The 16,353-nt window shown below is 34.0% G+C and overlaps 1 protein-coding gene and 1 non-coding gene across 12 annotated transcripts in view; both read left to right on the top strand.

The window, feature by feature from the left end:
* The window catches only part of ECT2 (epithelial cell transforming 2), a 63,682-nt gene that overhangs the window by 14,707 nt on the left and 32,622 nt on the right, over positions 1–16,353 (top strand). For all 11 annotated transcript variants that reach the window (XR_016393072.1, XM_089910838.1, XM_022572038.2 and 8 more), the window contains 3 exons: positions 2,062–2,198; positions 6,991–7,110; positions 15,189–15,257. Coding sequence is in view for 10 of the 11 variants with exons in the window: in XM_089910838.1 (XP_089766964.1) it covers positions 2,062–2,198; positions 6,991–7,110; positions 15,189–15,257 (326 nt within the window). In the remaining variant the exon portion in view is untranslated. The remainder of the gene's footprint in view (positions 1–2,061; positions 2,199–6,990; positions 7,111–15,188; positions 15,258–16,353) is intronic.
* Positions 7,738–7,878, top strand: LOC115802385 (U4 spliceosomal RNA). The gene has a single exon (XR_004022855.1). It is a non-coding gene; the product is annotated as a U4 spliceosomal RNA (small nuclear RNA).

The following is a 16,353-nucleotide window of genomic DNA, read 5'->3' as shown; positions in this document are numbered from 1 at the left end:
AATACAGGTAACAGCCTACAAAATGAGTTTTTAGGGAAAAGTGAATAGGTCAGTTTGATTGGAGGATGGAGGAGTAAGAGGCAAATTAGAAAGGTTAATTGGGGTCTAATATTAGAGAACTTTGAGATCAGACTGGCATGTCTGATCTGTATATTGTCATCAGCAAGGAACTTTAGAAACTTGAGCAGCAGAGTGATTCATTGAGTAAGTAATTTGTAGTGGATTATTCTGAAGCATGATTAGAAGTAAAGCAGTTTAGAGATAGCCTGACCATGAAGTAACCTCTAGAGACTTGGGCCACAAGGTAATAAGGCCCTAAACCAGAGTTGATGTTTGGAAAGAAAAGTAAGAAGCACTGGGGAAATATTGATAGAATGGAGTGATGGGGAGGAAGAGGAGAAGATGGCAAAGTATTAAATGGAAGAAATTCTTCCTTAGCAAAAATAGAAAGTTTATATTTTGGAGGAAAGAGTGTAGTTTGAGAGAAAATCCAGGTTAAATTGAGGTAGAAATGTCCAGTAGGCATTTGGAAGAGCTGAACCAGGCGCTTGGGCGGGGGATTATGATTAGATATGTAGATCTAAGAATTTACTGGTTCTGTGATCATGGTGGACCTAATGGGCATGAGATGGTAAGAGATGAACATAAAGGACTGAAGCTTGAATATGAAGTTGAGGGGACAGAAGAAAATGAACCACTAAAGAAAACAGACATGACAACTGTTATATATTAGGTATTCTGAATAATAGAATACCCAGTTTGTAGATCACTGCTTAGACACAATAATTAAATTAGATCAGTGTATGTCGGTTTTTTTCCCCCTAAAGTATACCATAATGGCAGAGGCTCCTGGGTCTGGTGAGTGTAGCCCAAAATAATACATGGCAAGTGGGAAATTCTTTGAAGTCTGTTTTTTTGTTTTTTTTTAAACATTCAGAACTCCACAGTATGCATGATTGTTTAAATTAATGCTTAAGATTATTTATCATTGAGTAAATTTGATATGCTGGGACTATATATTGTCTTCTTTCATGTCATTCTATTATGTGTTATACATTCCTTTTCCTATTGAGAAACTTGCTATTAGGAGATTCTGTATATAATGTTTAAGTATTCTAACCATATTGATAGTAAGAAAATGTATCTTAAGCTTTCATGAAATTTCATTAAAATTTTTTTCTTGAGATACATATAAAATATACTAATGCATCCTCCCTCCAATTTGGGTTAGACTGAATATCTTATGTTAAGATACTTTAACAGAATTTAGTTAATGTTGTTGGGTTTTTTTGTTGTTGTTTTTTTTTAAGGGAGTCTTTCTCCATATATATATGAAAAGTTTTCCATTATTTTGACTGTGTAATCGTAACAACCTTTTCCTTCTTTTTTAACTTAAATATCTTTATATATTGCTGTAAAGATTCCTGTACTCTCAGATTTCCTAAATGGAAATATTCTGCCATATTTGCTTTAGTATACATTCATTCATTCTCTCTCTCTCTCTTTTTTTACATACACGTGTATTTTTTATATCTGTGCTGTTCTGAGAGTAAGTTGGAGATATGATGTGCCTCTACCTCTAAATACTTAATTGTGTATTTCCCAAAATACAGGAACATTTCTTACATAAGTACAGTATAAGTATTATAATTAGGAAATTAACATTTAATACTATGATCTATTCTATAGACCTTCAAATTTTACCAGTTATTTCACTAATGTCCTAATGTGCTTTTAAGCAAAAGAAAAAAGTTTTTTCTGGCTTAGGATCCAATCCATGATCACAGGTTGTTGTGTTACCTTTCTCTAGTCTCTTCTTATCTGGAACAGTTCTTTTTTTTTAATCAATCTTTGTTTTTAATGACCTCGATATTTTTGAAGAGTACATGACCATTATTTTTTTCTGGCCTTATTCTAGGAGGAAATTCTACTTTAATGAAAATGTGTATGGTGGTATATTTATAAGAGTAGATATCTTTCCCTTTTTTTCTATTAAATTTGTAGTGTTTGGTACTTACATCTGACTTCCATTTTAAATCTTTCCTCCTTTTTACCTTTTAGAAACACCAAAGTCTTGTACTAAGTCATCTAAAAATTCTACTCCAGTTCCTTCAAAGCAGTCAGCCAGGTGGCAAGTTGCAAGAGAGCTCTATCAGACTGAAAGTAATTACGTAAATATATTGGCCACAATTATTCAGGTAAGAGTTTGGAAAAATGTTCTCTGTTCCAGTGTTTATAAGTAAAAAAATCTAAGTGGTATTATTTTTTATAAGAAAATTATATAAGCATAGAATTTGAACAGATATTAAAAATGAAAATGTATGACAAAAACTGCTCTTAGGGAAATGGCATAACTGTAAGAGTAGCGTTTTATTCATGCAGAAATAGCATCTTTTTTTAATAGTGACTTTAAAGAGAGAAGGATCCTCAATAGACAATCTTAGAGGCGACTGAGTTTAATTCAGAATTTAGCAGCTTCCATGTCAAGATACTGCATTTATATTTGGAAGCGGTAGCTTTTTCTGATAATGTGTATTCTAGAGTCACTGCTTTATTTAGTACTGTATATATATGGAAAAGCAATTAGCAATGAAGCATAACAATATGGTTGTCAGTCATTTTTTTTAGTAATCCTTCACTGTGTCGAGTTTTCTTAAATTACGCAGTAGTCAAATGTTGACTCATTGCTTACTAATATTAAATGTACTATGAAGTTATTTCTGAAGAAAAACAATTCTAATGAATCCTTGTAGGTTGAGATTGAAGAAGATATTAAGGAATAAATCAAAATTCAAGGTTCTGAAAGACACAATAATAGGACATTATTTTGGAATCTGTAGAAAGAAGGAATAACTTTGTGGTAATGAAGGAAATAATTTGTCAGGAAAATAAGGTTGATACCACCAAGCTTGACTTTGAATAGAAAAATAATAGGGAGTTTCTGATTTGGGTTTAATTTTTAACTGATCTCTATTTGAAATCTTAATATATCTCATTAAGGTCCAATATAATGGCCTTTAGTTGCTTGTACCATTGATAAAATGCATGAATAAGAAATGAAAAGACTTCTTTCTTGGTATTCACAGAGAGGTTATTCTTCACAGTTAATTTGTTTAGCAGTAGTCAGGGTTTTATGAGGCCCTCTGCTATATTAAACTTCACTTGTTTTAAGTCAGCTCTGCTCTTCTTCCTCAAGGGAAATCATCCTAGATGAGTTTCTTGTTGAAGTTTTTATAGTCAGCCAAAATGTGGTTGAGTAGCAGAAAATCCCCTTGGCATATACTGTTCATGTACTTTGGTAGCATTTATTACCTAGAAATGTAAATCCTTTCAGGCTGTGGTAAAGGCACTGGAGTTTCAGAATTTTAATTTGCATATCAATTAAATTCACTAAAACTTCTTTTTCAAAAGCACTTGTAATTATTACACTGTAGACAGACTTTCATACCACTGTGCTTAGTATAAACTCACCTAAGTTTATTTAAAAGATTGTGGTCTAAATTCATGATAGTGTTCTTTTTAAGCTTTTTTTTTTTAGGACTAATGTGTCTTTTTTTTTTTTTTGTAGTTTGGATTTGGAATAGCTTAATTTTAGCTTAGCTCCCAAATTAAGTGACTATCGAGAAGCTTGATGTATTCCAAATAATACTTAGGTACCTATTAATACAAAGTTTTGTGACAAGTGTTAAAGAGGGTTCCTGTTTTAAAGGAACTTAGACTGGAAGAGGAGTTAAAACATACACACCTATTATAATACCAAGTGGAAGGTTATGAACTTCATGAGGGAGGTTTAGTTAAGGCATTTGGAGATTGTATGGTGAGAATTTTGCTCCTCTTCCAGCTTAGGGAAGGTTTGGTCTGGAATTTTCAATGGTTGAACACTGGGAAAAGTATCATAAAGAAGATACAAATTGAAGTGAGTTTTAAAGCATAATTATGATTGGTGCATGGAAAGAGTATGGTAGGAAGTGTATTTGAGATTATTCCAACAGTACAAACTGAAGAGACGTATCATTCAAAGTATTACAGAGTAGTCTAGGGGGATTAGAGTTGAGGGTGGGTTAAGTGGACTGGGATAGGGGTTGGAGTATGGATACAGTGAGAGTTAAGACTGCTTATGCCAGACTGGAGACAGCCTTTGTACAGTGTGTCACGTGTAATTATAGAAGAATTTTTGATGGGAGGGGGGATGATATCACTTGACTTGTATTTTAGAAGGGAACTTGGTTCACTTTGAAGGAGGTATTGAAGAAGGGGAAATTGTGGAGGCAAGGAGATCTACTTGGAGGTTATTTTGGCAGTCTTGGTTAGAGATTTTGAGAACCTGAACTTCTTAGGATAGTATCAGTGAGAATGAAAAGAGGATAGATTTGAGAAATATTGGAAAGGTAGAATCAATAGTTTTTTGGCTAACTAATTTTATATGAGGGATTAAAACAAACACAGTAGAACTGTTTTAAGGTATTGTGTCTTAAGAATACTGAGAAGTTTTAATGAATCTTGATGTATTTTGGTGTCTTAATATTTTTGTTTAGGAATTTTAATTAAATGTTGACTAGATAAAGGAATGCTTATAAATGGTTACAGATATCTTTGCATCCTCTATTGTGTGTTTTCCCAATTCCATTTCTTTCCCCTCTCTCAGCGATAACTGTAATCTGGAATTTTGTGCTTATCATTTTCCTTATAGATCTATCACATATGTGTAGAACATCAAATGTAACAGTATATATTTTTTAGTGAATTGCTTTTTTCACTTGATAGAAATGTTCTTGAAACACATCTGTGTCACTGCATGTAGTAGTAATTCATTTTCCTGTATGAATATTTCAACTTTAACTTTTATTTTTAATAGACATTGAGATTTGTTTTAGTGTTTCATTGCTGACATTGAAATTTGTTTTAGTGTTTCGTTGCTGTTTGTTTTTACTATTACTAGTAGTGCTGCTGTGAATATTCTTATTCATGGCTCCTTGAGAACATATTCTGGGCAAAAACCTGGAATTTCTGGATCATTGGTTAAACACACTTAATTTTACTGGAAGTTGTTAGTATGTTGGAAACCAGGTTTTGTGTTGGTCTCCTGTTCCCACTGAGGCTTTTATAGGTGAAGCTTAACTTTCATCAGTTTAGGCAAATGTCTTTGGGGCAAAAGGTGATTTAGTACTCAACTTTCTACTTTCACTTAGATTTTGGCCTCCGAAGGTACCTCACTTTCTTGTCAGCTTATTGCTGTATTTAGAAAGAGGTTTTTCTTCAGTATTTTGTTTTCAGCAGGTAGCTTTCACCATACTTACAGAAATGGAAAGCCTGAATATATATATATATACACACACACATATGTTTTTAAGGGGGGATAAACTGTTGTAGAATTGTAGTCGTTCTTAAAAATAGGAACAATTCATAATCTTAATGAAGTTTCTTACTATTTAGAATGTACTTTCTTCCCCCCTTCCTTCAATCCCCTCCTGCCCTTTGTGCTGTTGTCATTCATTTTACTTCCACATATGTTAAGAACACAATAATACATTATTATTTTTACTTTGAATAGTCAATGAACATTTTAAAATTTAAGTCAAATTTTATTAATTATATAGTAAAATTGACTCTTTCTTTGATGTACATTTCCATGAATTTTAACACATGTGAAAATTTGTTTAACCACCACTACAATCAGGATACAGAATATTTCCATCCCCCAAAAAACTCCTGGTACTATTCCTTTATGTCACACCCTTTTCTCCTTCCACCTCCTGGTAACCACTGATCTATTCCCCATTTTTATAATTCTGTGGTTTTTGAAAATGTCATAAAATGGAATCATATAATACAGTAGCCCCCAACCTTTTTGGCACCAGGGGCCGGTTTTCTGGAAGACAATTATTCCACGTATGGTGGGGGTGCGGGGGATGGTTTCGGGATGATTCAAGGGCATTACATTATTGTGCACTTTATTTCTATTATTATTATATTGTAATATATAATGAAAAAATTATACAACTCACCATAATGCAGAATTAGTGGGAGCCCTGAGCTTGTTTTTTTTTTTTTCCTGAGCTTGTTTTCACTTGCCACTTCTGACAGGGTTTTGATATGAGTCTGCAAGCAATTGATTTATTATGGTCTCTGTGCAGTCACACCTCTCTGCTAATGATGATCTATATTTGCAGCCACTCCCCTGTGCTAGCATCACTGCCTCAGCTCCACCTTAGATCAACATGGTTATAAACAGGTCTTCTAGCTTCACATCCAGTCTTTTCCCCCTAAACCAAGTTTTTTTGCTATCATTTAAAAACATTTAGTACTTACATTAAGTGTATGACTGCTTATTGCTTTGTTCCTTACTTACTTGAATAAAAAAGTAGAAGTTACTGTGAATCCTACTAACAATTTTAATGATTTATAGAACTGTGATAAACTTTTATTAGATTCTAATGTAACATTTTATTTTATTTTTTAAAATTTATTTATTTATTTATTTTTGGCTGTGTTGGGTCTTCGTTTCTGTGCGAGGGCTTTCTCTAGTTGCGGCAAGCAGGGGCCACTCTTCATCGCGGTGCGCGGGCCTCTCACTATCGCGGTCTCTCTTGTTGCGGAGCACAGGCTCCAGACACTCAGAGGCTCAGTAGTTGTGGCTCACTGGCCTAGTTGCTCCGTGGCATGTGGGATCTTCCCAGAGCAGGGTTCGAACCCGTGTCCCCTGCATTGGCAGGCAGATTCTCAACCACTGCGCCACCAGGGAAGCCCTAATGTAACATTTTATTACAAGATTGTATATACACACAGAAATGAATAAATAAATAGGATTAAACAGACTAGAAAATGTTATGAGAAAAGGTCTCAAATTTAGGGAGAAGTATTTTTTTTTCAACTTTTTTTTCTTTTCCATTAACATCATAGCTCTCCTTTATCACTGTCTGTATGTTAGATTTTTAATTTTTTTTTCTTTTTCCACAATCGACCTAAACTAATCTTTTTTTTACCTTTTAGCTATTTCAAGTGCCTTTGGAAGAGGAAGGACAACGAGGTGGGCCTATCCTTGCACCAGAAGAGATTAAGACTATTTTTGGTAGTATTCCAGATATCTTTGATGTGCACACTAAGATAAAGGTAAATTTGTATGTGTTAGTGTGGTAGTAATTCTTTTTTCATTGTGTATATTTAGTACGATTTTTCAGGTGCTTCTGACTAGCTAAATAAGTTTTGTATTTAAAATTGCTTAATCCCTCATTTATTCCTTTGAATCATTTGTCCCTTTGCTCCAGTGCCTTATTAATATTTGCTGTTTGCCTGTGTTTTGATTTTGATTAATTTGAAAATAAGGAATTTAGACCTTATGAAGTCTTTTCTATAGAGACATGTGTTTGCTAGTACTATTTTTCTTATTTTCCTGCTGTTGTTCATCTTAAGTTGTATGTTTTTGTTTTGCTTTGGTTTATTTGAAAAACTGTGAAGTTGGAAGGGACTCGAGATCATTTCTTTCATTTCTCTCTATCTGTATGGTCAGATAAATGCCCAAACCGTGTAAGACAATGCTATCCTCTTTTTAATGATTTTCCCTTGATGAAGGGTCCATGAATTCCAGGTATCAATCTCTCATAGTAAAGTAATTTTGGGGCAGGTTTAGCTGAACCCTTAAAAGTAGTTTAGCATTATTTCCTCTTAGTTTACCTATGTGATGCCTGAGCAAAATTTATCAGTTTTCCTCTCAAAACAACCCATATTAATGTCTCTTCCAGCTTTGTGCAGTGGCAGTATCATACCCAATGAGGTTTATCTGAGGCGTGCTATTATTGCTAATTGAAAACTTTTCCCTAAATGTTTATTCTATATTACAATAAAAAGATCAATCTGAATTACAGAATGTTTTCAAACAAATACATTAACTTACTTTTGATTTTACTGCACGTTGTGGACAAAAATATAAAAGACTTATAAGTTATAAAAATGCAATTTATCAAATGCTTGTATTGTATATTTTATCAATATTCTTGACCATATTTCACTTATTTCTAGATTTACAAGTAATTTTGAAGGAGAGTCTGTCTTTTCTTAAAAAGCTATAGAATCGGGCTTCCCTGGTGGCGCAGTGGTTGAGAGTCCGCCTGCCAATGCAGGGTACACGGGTTTGTGCCCTGGTCCGGGAGGATCCCACATGCCGCGGAGCAGCTGGGCCCGTGAGCCATGGCCACTGAGCCTGCACGTCCGGAGCCTGTGCTCCGCAACGGGAGAGGCCACAGCAGTGAGAGGCCCGCGTACCGCAAAAAAAAACAAAACTATAGAATCTCAGGCTAGTTTCTCCTTATTTCCAGTTAGGATTCTGAATATTTGAAGAGGAAAATTTTCTTGGAATGGTTTTTTTTTTTTTTTTTCCATAAGAAACACTGAGAGGCATAAAGGTAGAGTGGAAAGGCAAGCAGGTTTTCATCTTGGTGTTTTACTACTAATTTGTGGATCACTTTGTGTTAGTCATTTAGCCAGTCTGGGTGTGCAAGTTCCCATTCAATATAAAATGTTACATACTTTTATGTGTATAGGATCATAATCTCAATTCAGAAAATCATGTTCTCTGATTGACTGGATCTTTTTTTAAAAAAAATTTCTTTTTTACTAGATGAAAGAGTCTTTAAATTCTGTAGTGCTTTACAGTTTTCAAAAGTTTCATATACATAATTTCATCTAATCCCATAATAACCCTCTTTTTCCACACTACCCTTAAATTGCCCTCCTCGCTTCCATCTTCCCACCAGTAACCACTAGTTTGTTCTCTATATCTGTGAGTCTGCTTTTTTGTTTCATTCACTAGTGAGTCACTGGAGCTTTGAAAACGATGGTCACCCTTTAGTTTTCTATTGTGTAACATAATTTTTTAAGCTTTTATAAACTTGGATTACCAGTATTTCAACTAATAGTTGTTTTTTAGCTGATTTCAGGTTTGTCATACGTTTAAAATTTTAAAGCCTATGTTATTTTCTACAGTGACGGCAATGTGTGCTGTCAAACATTTATTTGTAAAATAAAGGAGAAAAGGAAAAAGGAGTAGAAAAAACCTATAATCCCATAACCCAAATACTCCTAAAATTTTGTTGTATTTTCTTTCTGTTTTTTTATGCATAACATTTTTTTCTTCTTTTGAATGTAGCCCACCATTTATCAAGTATTGTCACATCTATTGAACATTACCAAGAAGTTGATATTATAATTGTCCACATTTTACAGATGTGAAACTGCTACATACAGAGATTAAATAATTTTTCTAAAGTCAGTCATATAATAAATGCTGGACACTGAATTTGAACCCTTTTTTGTCTCAGTCTGTTCTCCTAAACCCTAATGTTGTCTTGTCCCCCCTTCTAATGAGATAAAATTGACATATAGCATTGTATTAGTTTTAGGTGTACAACATAATGGATTGATATATGTATTGCAAAATGGTCAGCACAATAAGTTTAGTTAACATCTGCCACCACACATAGTTGGGTTTTTTTTCCTTTGTGATGAGAACTTTTAAGATCTACTCCCTTAGCAACTTTCAGATATACAAAACAGTATTGTTAACTATAGTCACCATGCTCTACATTATAGCCTAAGGACTTATTTTTCTTATAACTGGAAGTTTGCACCTTTTGACCACCTTTACGCATTTCACCCACTCCTCTCCCTGCCTCTGGCAGCTACCAATCTGTTCTCTGTATCTATGAGTTTTTTTTTTTAAAGATTCCACATGTAAGTGAGATCATATAGTATTTGTTTTCTCTGACTTATCTCACGTAGCATAATGCCCTCAAGGTCCATCCATGTTGTCACAGATTGCAGGATAACCTTCTTTTCATGGCTGAATAATATTTCATTGTATATACCACATTTTCTTTATCCATTAATTCATTTATGGACACTTAGTTTCTTTCCATGTCCTGACTGTTACTAATGCTGTATTGCTTCTTGATTATCATGCTGTAGATTTATTCTTTTAATATGTAAATAAATAAACTGTGTAAATGTGGCTTAAGTTTGTACAGTTTTTCATATCATCTTATTGGTATGGTATTCCTGAGAAGCACTGGTATCTATTTTATAGCATTGCATAGTGGTTTCAGATATGGACTGTGGAATAAAGTAGATTTGGGTTTGAAGTAAGGTAACTTTAATTGCTTCAGTTTTCTTATCTGTAAAATGGGGATAGTAGTATCTGAATCATGGGTGGTTGTGAAATTTTTATTCTCAGTTTTTACATTTTTATAAGTCACTAAGCATAGTGCCTAACACTGAGCATTCAGTAAATAACAATAGCAATTCATATTACCAATAAACTAAATTTAGAAGGCAAGTAAACTAATGTTTAGATGTTTTGTGAAGGACTAAAATCATTTTTTACCCACTGTGTTTACAAGCACTCTCTGGCACTTAGATTTCTATCAGTAAATATTTGCTGAACATTGGTCATGCTACTTTTAAATGTCCAAATTAGGACTGGAACTTAGGGTATTTTGTCATCCTAGATATCATGTGGATACCTTTAGCCTTATTCTTAATTTGCCTCCAACTTTTAGCATGCTAATATTTAGATTAAGTTGAGAATTTTTGAGATTGTTATGAACACCTCTTTTCCTATGTGTGAATTTTTCCTTTTCAGGGCTAATCACCATTGGTCCTTGATGTGCAAATGCCTGCTTTTGTAAGGAACTATGATGAAACAAAAGAGAAAGGAAAGGGTTGGAGGGAGAATGTTTTCTTTCTGTGTTTGTGCTTTGTTATTTGTTAATTTAGTGTAAGTCCTAAGGTACCTTGTACTTGTTTCAGGAACAGGTGTATACTGGGAAATCTGCTAATTTGGTATATTGTGAGCTAAGCAAAAGAGAAACCTATCTTGTATAAAAATAGATGGTAACAGGACAGAAGAAATCTTAGCGAGGAAGAAGAGAAGGAAGGAGCTTAGCTTTCTTAATCCCATCTGCTTACAACTTCCTCTACTTTTGCAATATGCTTTGGGAGCTATGCTCTATGTCTTAGAACTATAGAGTTCTCCTTTCTTATGGCCAGGAGGTAACTTTGGGAGCATCCGATGGAGAATTGTGTAATGGACAAGGAGGAGACATGTCCCAGGGTCTGTCCGAAACTGAGTCAAGCATATTCCTACAGAAACATTGTAAGAAATGGTGGCACTATGAATAATGCTGTTTGGGGCTCACCTGCCCACCTGACTCCCCGTTTCTGATGGGGAGAACTGTGGTATAGATCAAGTAGAATGACGTAGAATCAGGAGTCAGACAAGCCTGAGTATGAATACTCGTTCACAACTGTGTGATTTGGGACAAATTAATGTCTCTAAGCCTCAGTTTCTTTACTTAGTCCCTGAGCTAACAGTTGATTAGGGCAGAGATCTTTATTTAATCAACAAGCATGAGGATTTAAAGGTTAACCAGAAACAGTAGACTATTTTTCGGATCCCCTAGAGATTATTTTGCTCTCTGGTAACAATATTCTTATATAAGTATATGCAGCCATCCTGTAATTTTTTACACTTTAAAAATGTACCACTAGATTATATTGGCAGTGCTATAAGGTTGTTTTGGGTTTTTTTTTGCATCACAGTTTTCCAAATATCTCCCTTATTTATATTAAATACATAGGAAAATATAGTTAATAATAGCTTATTGAGCACTACTATAGGGTTAGGGTTAGGCTTTCTTCTAAGTGCTAATCAAGTATTAACTAATTTAATCCTTTATGAGATAGGAGTCATTACTATCCTCATTTTTCGTAATAGAAAATTGAGGCACTTTAAGGTTAAGTAACTTGCCTAACAGCACAAAACTAACAGGCTCTAGAACCAGTATTTAAAACTAACTGGTCAGTGCCAGAATTCACTACATTATATTGTTCTAAGATTAGTCTTATTTATAATCTTTTTCTTTTGTTTCTTTCAAGTGCAGTTTTAAACAGTTAAATCTTTGTTCTTGACACTGTGAGCTGTTAAATTATTCTTGCTTGAGTTCACCTTTTTGCTATTGGAAGTAAATTTTTTCCCTTTTGGCTTTTCTGAATCTGCAGAATATAGGGTAGTGGTTCTTAAATTATTTGGTCTCAGGGTCCCTTTTCATTCTTAAAAATGACTGAGGAACTTATGTTTATATGGTTTTGTTATTTTTGGGTTTTTTTGGCGGTACGCAGGCCTCTCACTGTTGTGGCCTCTCCCATTGCGGAGCACAAGCTCTGGACGCACAGGCTCAGCGGCCATGGCTTACGGGCCCAGCCGCTCTGCAGCATGTGGGATCTTCCTGGACCGGGGCACGAACCCGTGTCCTCTGCATCGGCAGGTGGACTCTCATCCACTGCGCCACCAGGGAAGCCCTATATGGGTTTTATCTATTGGTAACTGTTTTTGAAATTAAAACAAAAATCTAATAGTATTTTTAAAGATGCCTCAGTTTTTTTAACAGCTTTATTGAGGTACATTTTACATCTTTAAATTCAACCTTTTTAAAATATATGATTCAATGATTTTAATAACTTTACCACATCATGCAACCACCACCATAAATCCATTTTAGAGCATTTCACCTTCCCCATTAAGATCCTTCATACCCATTTGTAGTAAACCCCATTCCTAGGCCCTGGTCCAGGCAACCACTAATCTACTTTCTTATGAATTTGCCTTTTCTAGAAACTTCATATAAATGTCAATATATAATATGAGGTGTCTTATGTCTGGCTTCTTTCACTTAGCATATTTTTGAATTTCATCTATGATTTAGTACGTTAGTAGTTTGTTCCTTTGTGTGGCCAGATAATAGTCTATTATACGGCTATCCTACATTTCTTTATCCATTCACCAACTGATGGAAATTTAGCTTGTTTTCAGTTTTTGGCTGTTATGAATAATGCTGATACGAACATTATGTGCAAATCTTCGTTTGGGCATGCTTTCATTCTCTTCCGTAGATACTTAGGAGTAGTAGAATTGTTAGGTCATATTGGTAGTCTTATATTTAAAATTTTTGAGAAACTGCCAGGTTTTTACATCATTTTATATTCTCACCAGTAATCTCTAAGAGTTCAGATTTCTACGCATTCTTGCCAATACTAATCCTTTTTCTTTTATAGCCATTCTGGGATGTGAAGTGATTTTGATTTACATTTCCCTAATGATTAATGATGTTGAGCATCTTTTCATGTGCTTGTTAACCATTCATATATTACCTTTGTGAAATGTGTGCTTAGATCTGGTGCCCATTTTTTGGTTGGGTTGTTTGTTGTCTTACTGAGTTGTAAGAGTTCTCTGTAAACTATAGTTACAAGTCCTTTATCAGCTACGTGTTTTGCAGATATTTCCTCCCACCCTGTCATTGCTTGTCATTTCATTTATTTAGTGGTGTCTTTTGAAGTACCAAAATTTTTAATTTTGATGAAGTCCTATTTATCCATTTTTGAAAATGTAATGTGCTTTTGGTGTCATATCTAAGAAATTTTTTCCTAACCCAAGGTTTTGAAGATTTTCTCCTATATTTTCTTCTAGAGGTTGTATTGTTTTAGCTCTTACAATTAGGTCTAGAACCTCTCTTGAGTTCATTTTTGGCTGAGGTGAGGGTTTAAGTTCATCTTTTTTTGTGTGGATATCCAATTTTTAAAACATACATTAATAAATTTAAAGTAATAATGACTCATTATATGATAGATAAATAACGTGTTCTTTTAAAAAAATAACTAATTTCCAAAACAAATAGTGAGGAGTGATGTTGATTTATGTTTTTTTTTCTGTCTGGCTTAATAGGAGACTATTTCTCCTGCCTACTTCTTAATTCATTCTGTTGCAGTATCACACATCATATATATAGCCTCTAGAAAACTCTGTTGTATCCTTATGAGAGGATTAGAATAAAAAAGTCAAATAATGCCTTAGTAGTGTAGTAAAAATAGTTTAATCTCGTGGATCCCACTAAAAAAGTGTGTTTTGGGGGGGTCTGCATATAACACTTTAAAAAGCTCTTGTATAAGTTTACTGATTAATTTCTACTTTAAAGTCACTTTTAGGATTTCAATTAGGGCATGTCATTTCTTGGTATCTCATTTTATCATCTGATTTGTGTTTTATTTTATTATCCTAGAAAGCTTTTAGGGTGTCTTCTAAATTTTTGAAAATATATAGTATTTTAGGATGATGATTGAGAAATTTTATAGGCCAGGGATTAGCAAACTGTAGTCAGTGGACCAAATCCAGCCAATTTAGGATTTTGGTAAAGTTTTGCTTGTTTTGGTAAGGGAAGTTTTATTGATACACAGCCACACACAATCATTTATGTATTATCTATGGCTCCTTACACTCTACAAGGACAGGGTTGAGGACGTGTGACAGAAACCATGTGGCCTGCAAGCCTTAAAATACTTACCTTCTGGCCCTTTAAGTAAAGTTTGCTGACCCCTTTATAGATTACAGTTTCTAATGGCTGATGTTTCAGCAGCAAGATCGAAAGTAGTTTTCTATAATTAATTAATTCTATAATTAATCACACCATCAGCTTTATAGTTAATAATTAGAAAAGATACTGAACTACCACATCATACTGGGAAGTTAGACTTAGTCTTCTTTTTTTTAAAAAATAAATTTATTTATTTTTATTTATTTGTTTTTGCCTGCGTTGGGTCTTTGCTGCCGTGCACGGGCTTTTTTTAGTGGGGGCTTTTTTAGTGGGGGCTACTCTTCGTTGCAGTGTGCGGGCTTCTCGTTGCAGTGGCTTCTCTTGTTGCGGAGCATGGGCCCTAGGTGCGTGGGCTTCAGTAGTTGTGGTGCATGGGCTTCAGTAGTTGTGGTGCGTGGGCTCAGTAGTTGTGACTCACGGGCTTAGTTGCTCCACAGCATGTGGGATCTTACCGGACCAGGGCTCGAACCCTTGTCCCCTGCATTGGCAGGTGGATTTTTAACCACTGCGCCACCCAGGGAAGTCCCTAGACTTAAATCTTATTGACTTGACATTCTTTATATTTTCTTAATTATTTTTCAAAGGATATTTTCCTCATAGTCAAAAAGTTAATTTCTTGTTGAGGAGAAAGAATGTTATTAATTGTTATACACATCAAATTAAGTAAGATACATTGTAAAGTGCATCTTTCAAATGAATATCTTAAATATAAAAAGATGTTAAAGGGATTGTCAAAGTCAATCTCCTTGTCCCATTTTGTGTTTTTTTCAGGATGATCTTGAAGACCTTATTGTTAATTGGGATGAGAGCAAAAGTATTGGTGATATCTTTCTTAAATATGTAAGTATTTTATTTCCTTTTTAAGTTTTCAGATTAAAGTATCATCTCAACAAGGACTGACAGGGAATAAAAGTTACCTGTTTAAATGTGAGAGCTTTTTAAACACTTTGACATAGTTGTGTTTGTAAAATATATTGCAAGTGTTCTTCTCTTCTGAAACATGCCTTCTCTATACAGTCTAACACTTTCTTGATAGCTCAAGGTCATCATTAGGAACACTAATTGTTGTATTGTGCTACAAACATTTTACTATATATATGTTATTTGCCTCTTATAAATAGCCACAGATTAATGATTTTTTTGGAATTTTCAGTAATCGAGTTTTAGTCATTTCTTTCCTTAGTTGATAGCAGTTTTTACTGTCTTTGTGTCTGCACAAAAGTTTCTAATGAACTGTTTCTTCTCTAAGATAAGAACAACATAGTTTATCAAATAAAGTATATTAATTTTGGATGAGATGCTGTGAATAGGATTTATAAATTTCTTTCAGTCTCTTTGGATATGATTTGTAAGTTTCACTGCCTTGGATTCTTGCCCATTTACTTTTGTTTTCCGAGGTCTCCTAACTTTAATCTTTACCCTATATCCCTTAGATGTTTTTTTTCTGGTTGGTTGAGAATTCCAAATATGCAAATTATTGTCCCATATCTTTTTGATACCTGTTAGTCTCAATTAGTCAAGACATTTTCCTTTTTTTTGTTTTCATTTTACCTAAAAATTACCCAGTACAGTTGGTCTTTTAATGGTGGTTTGGATCCTTCAGTAGATAATAGCATGTTCTTGGATTCTGTATAGATCAACTATAATTACTATATTCTGAACTTACAGAAGTTTTAAAACTTTGTCATGTTTATATCAATACTATAAGCTTTAATATACTTCTTTTTCTTTTTGAGTCTTTATTTGCTTTTCAGGCTTTAGGCTCTGGGTACCAATTGATGCATTTTGTTTAGCAGTTAACACAGTAGTTAGTGAAAAGTTTATAAAATAAATTCCTGTATTTAACTTGAGAAGAAACTTATTTTAAACTTTTATTTTGGGTCCAGTATGTCAGATTTTGACTACTGATTATTCAACTTTAAGTTTCATTGACTAA

The sequence above is a fragment of the Delphinapterus leucas genome, chromosome 4 (genome assembly GCF_059928025.1).
Source record: "Delphinapterus leucas isolate spDelLeu-1000000601 "Yukka" chromosome 4, BTC_Dleu_Yukka2, whole genome shotgun sequence".
Taxonomy (NCBI): domain Eukaryota; kingdom Metazoa; phylum Chordata; class Mammalia; order Artiodactyla; family Monodontidae; genus Delphinapterus; species Delphinapterus leucas.
Note: the sequence above shows the minus strand (reverse complement) of the source record. Positions and strands in the feature narration are given on the sequence as shown.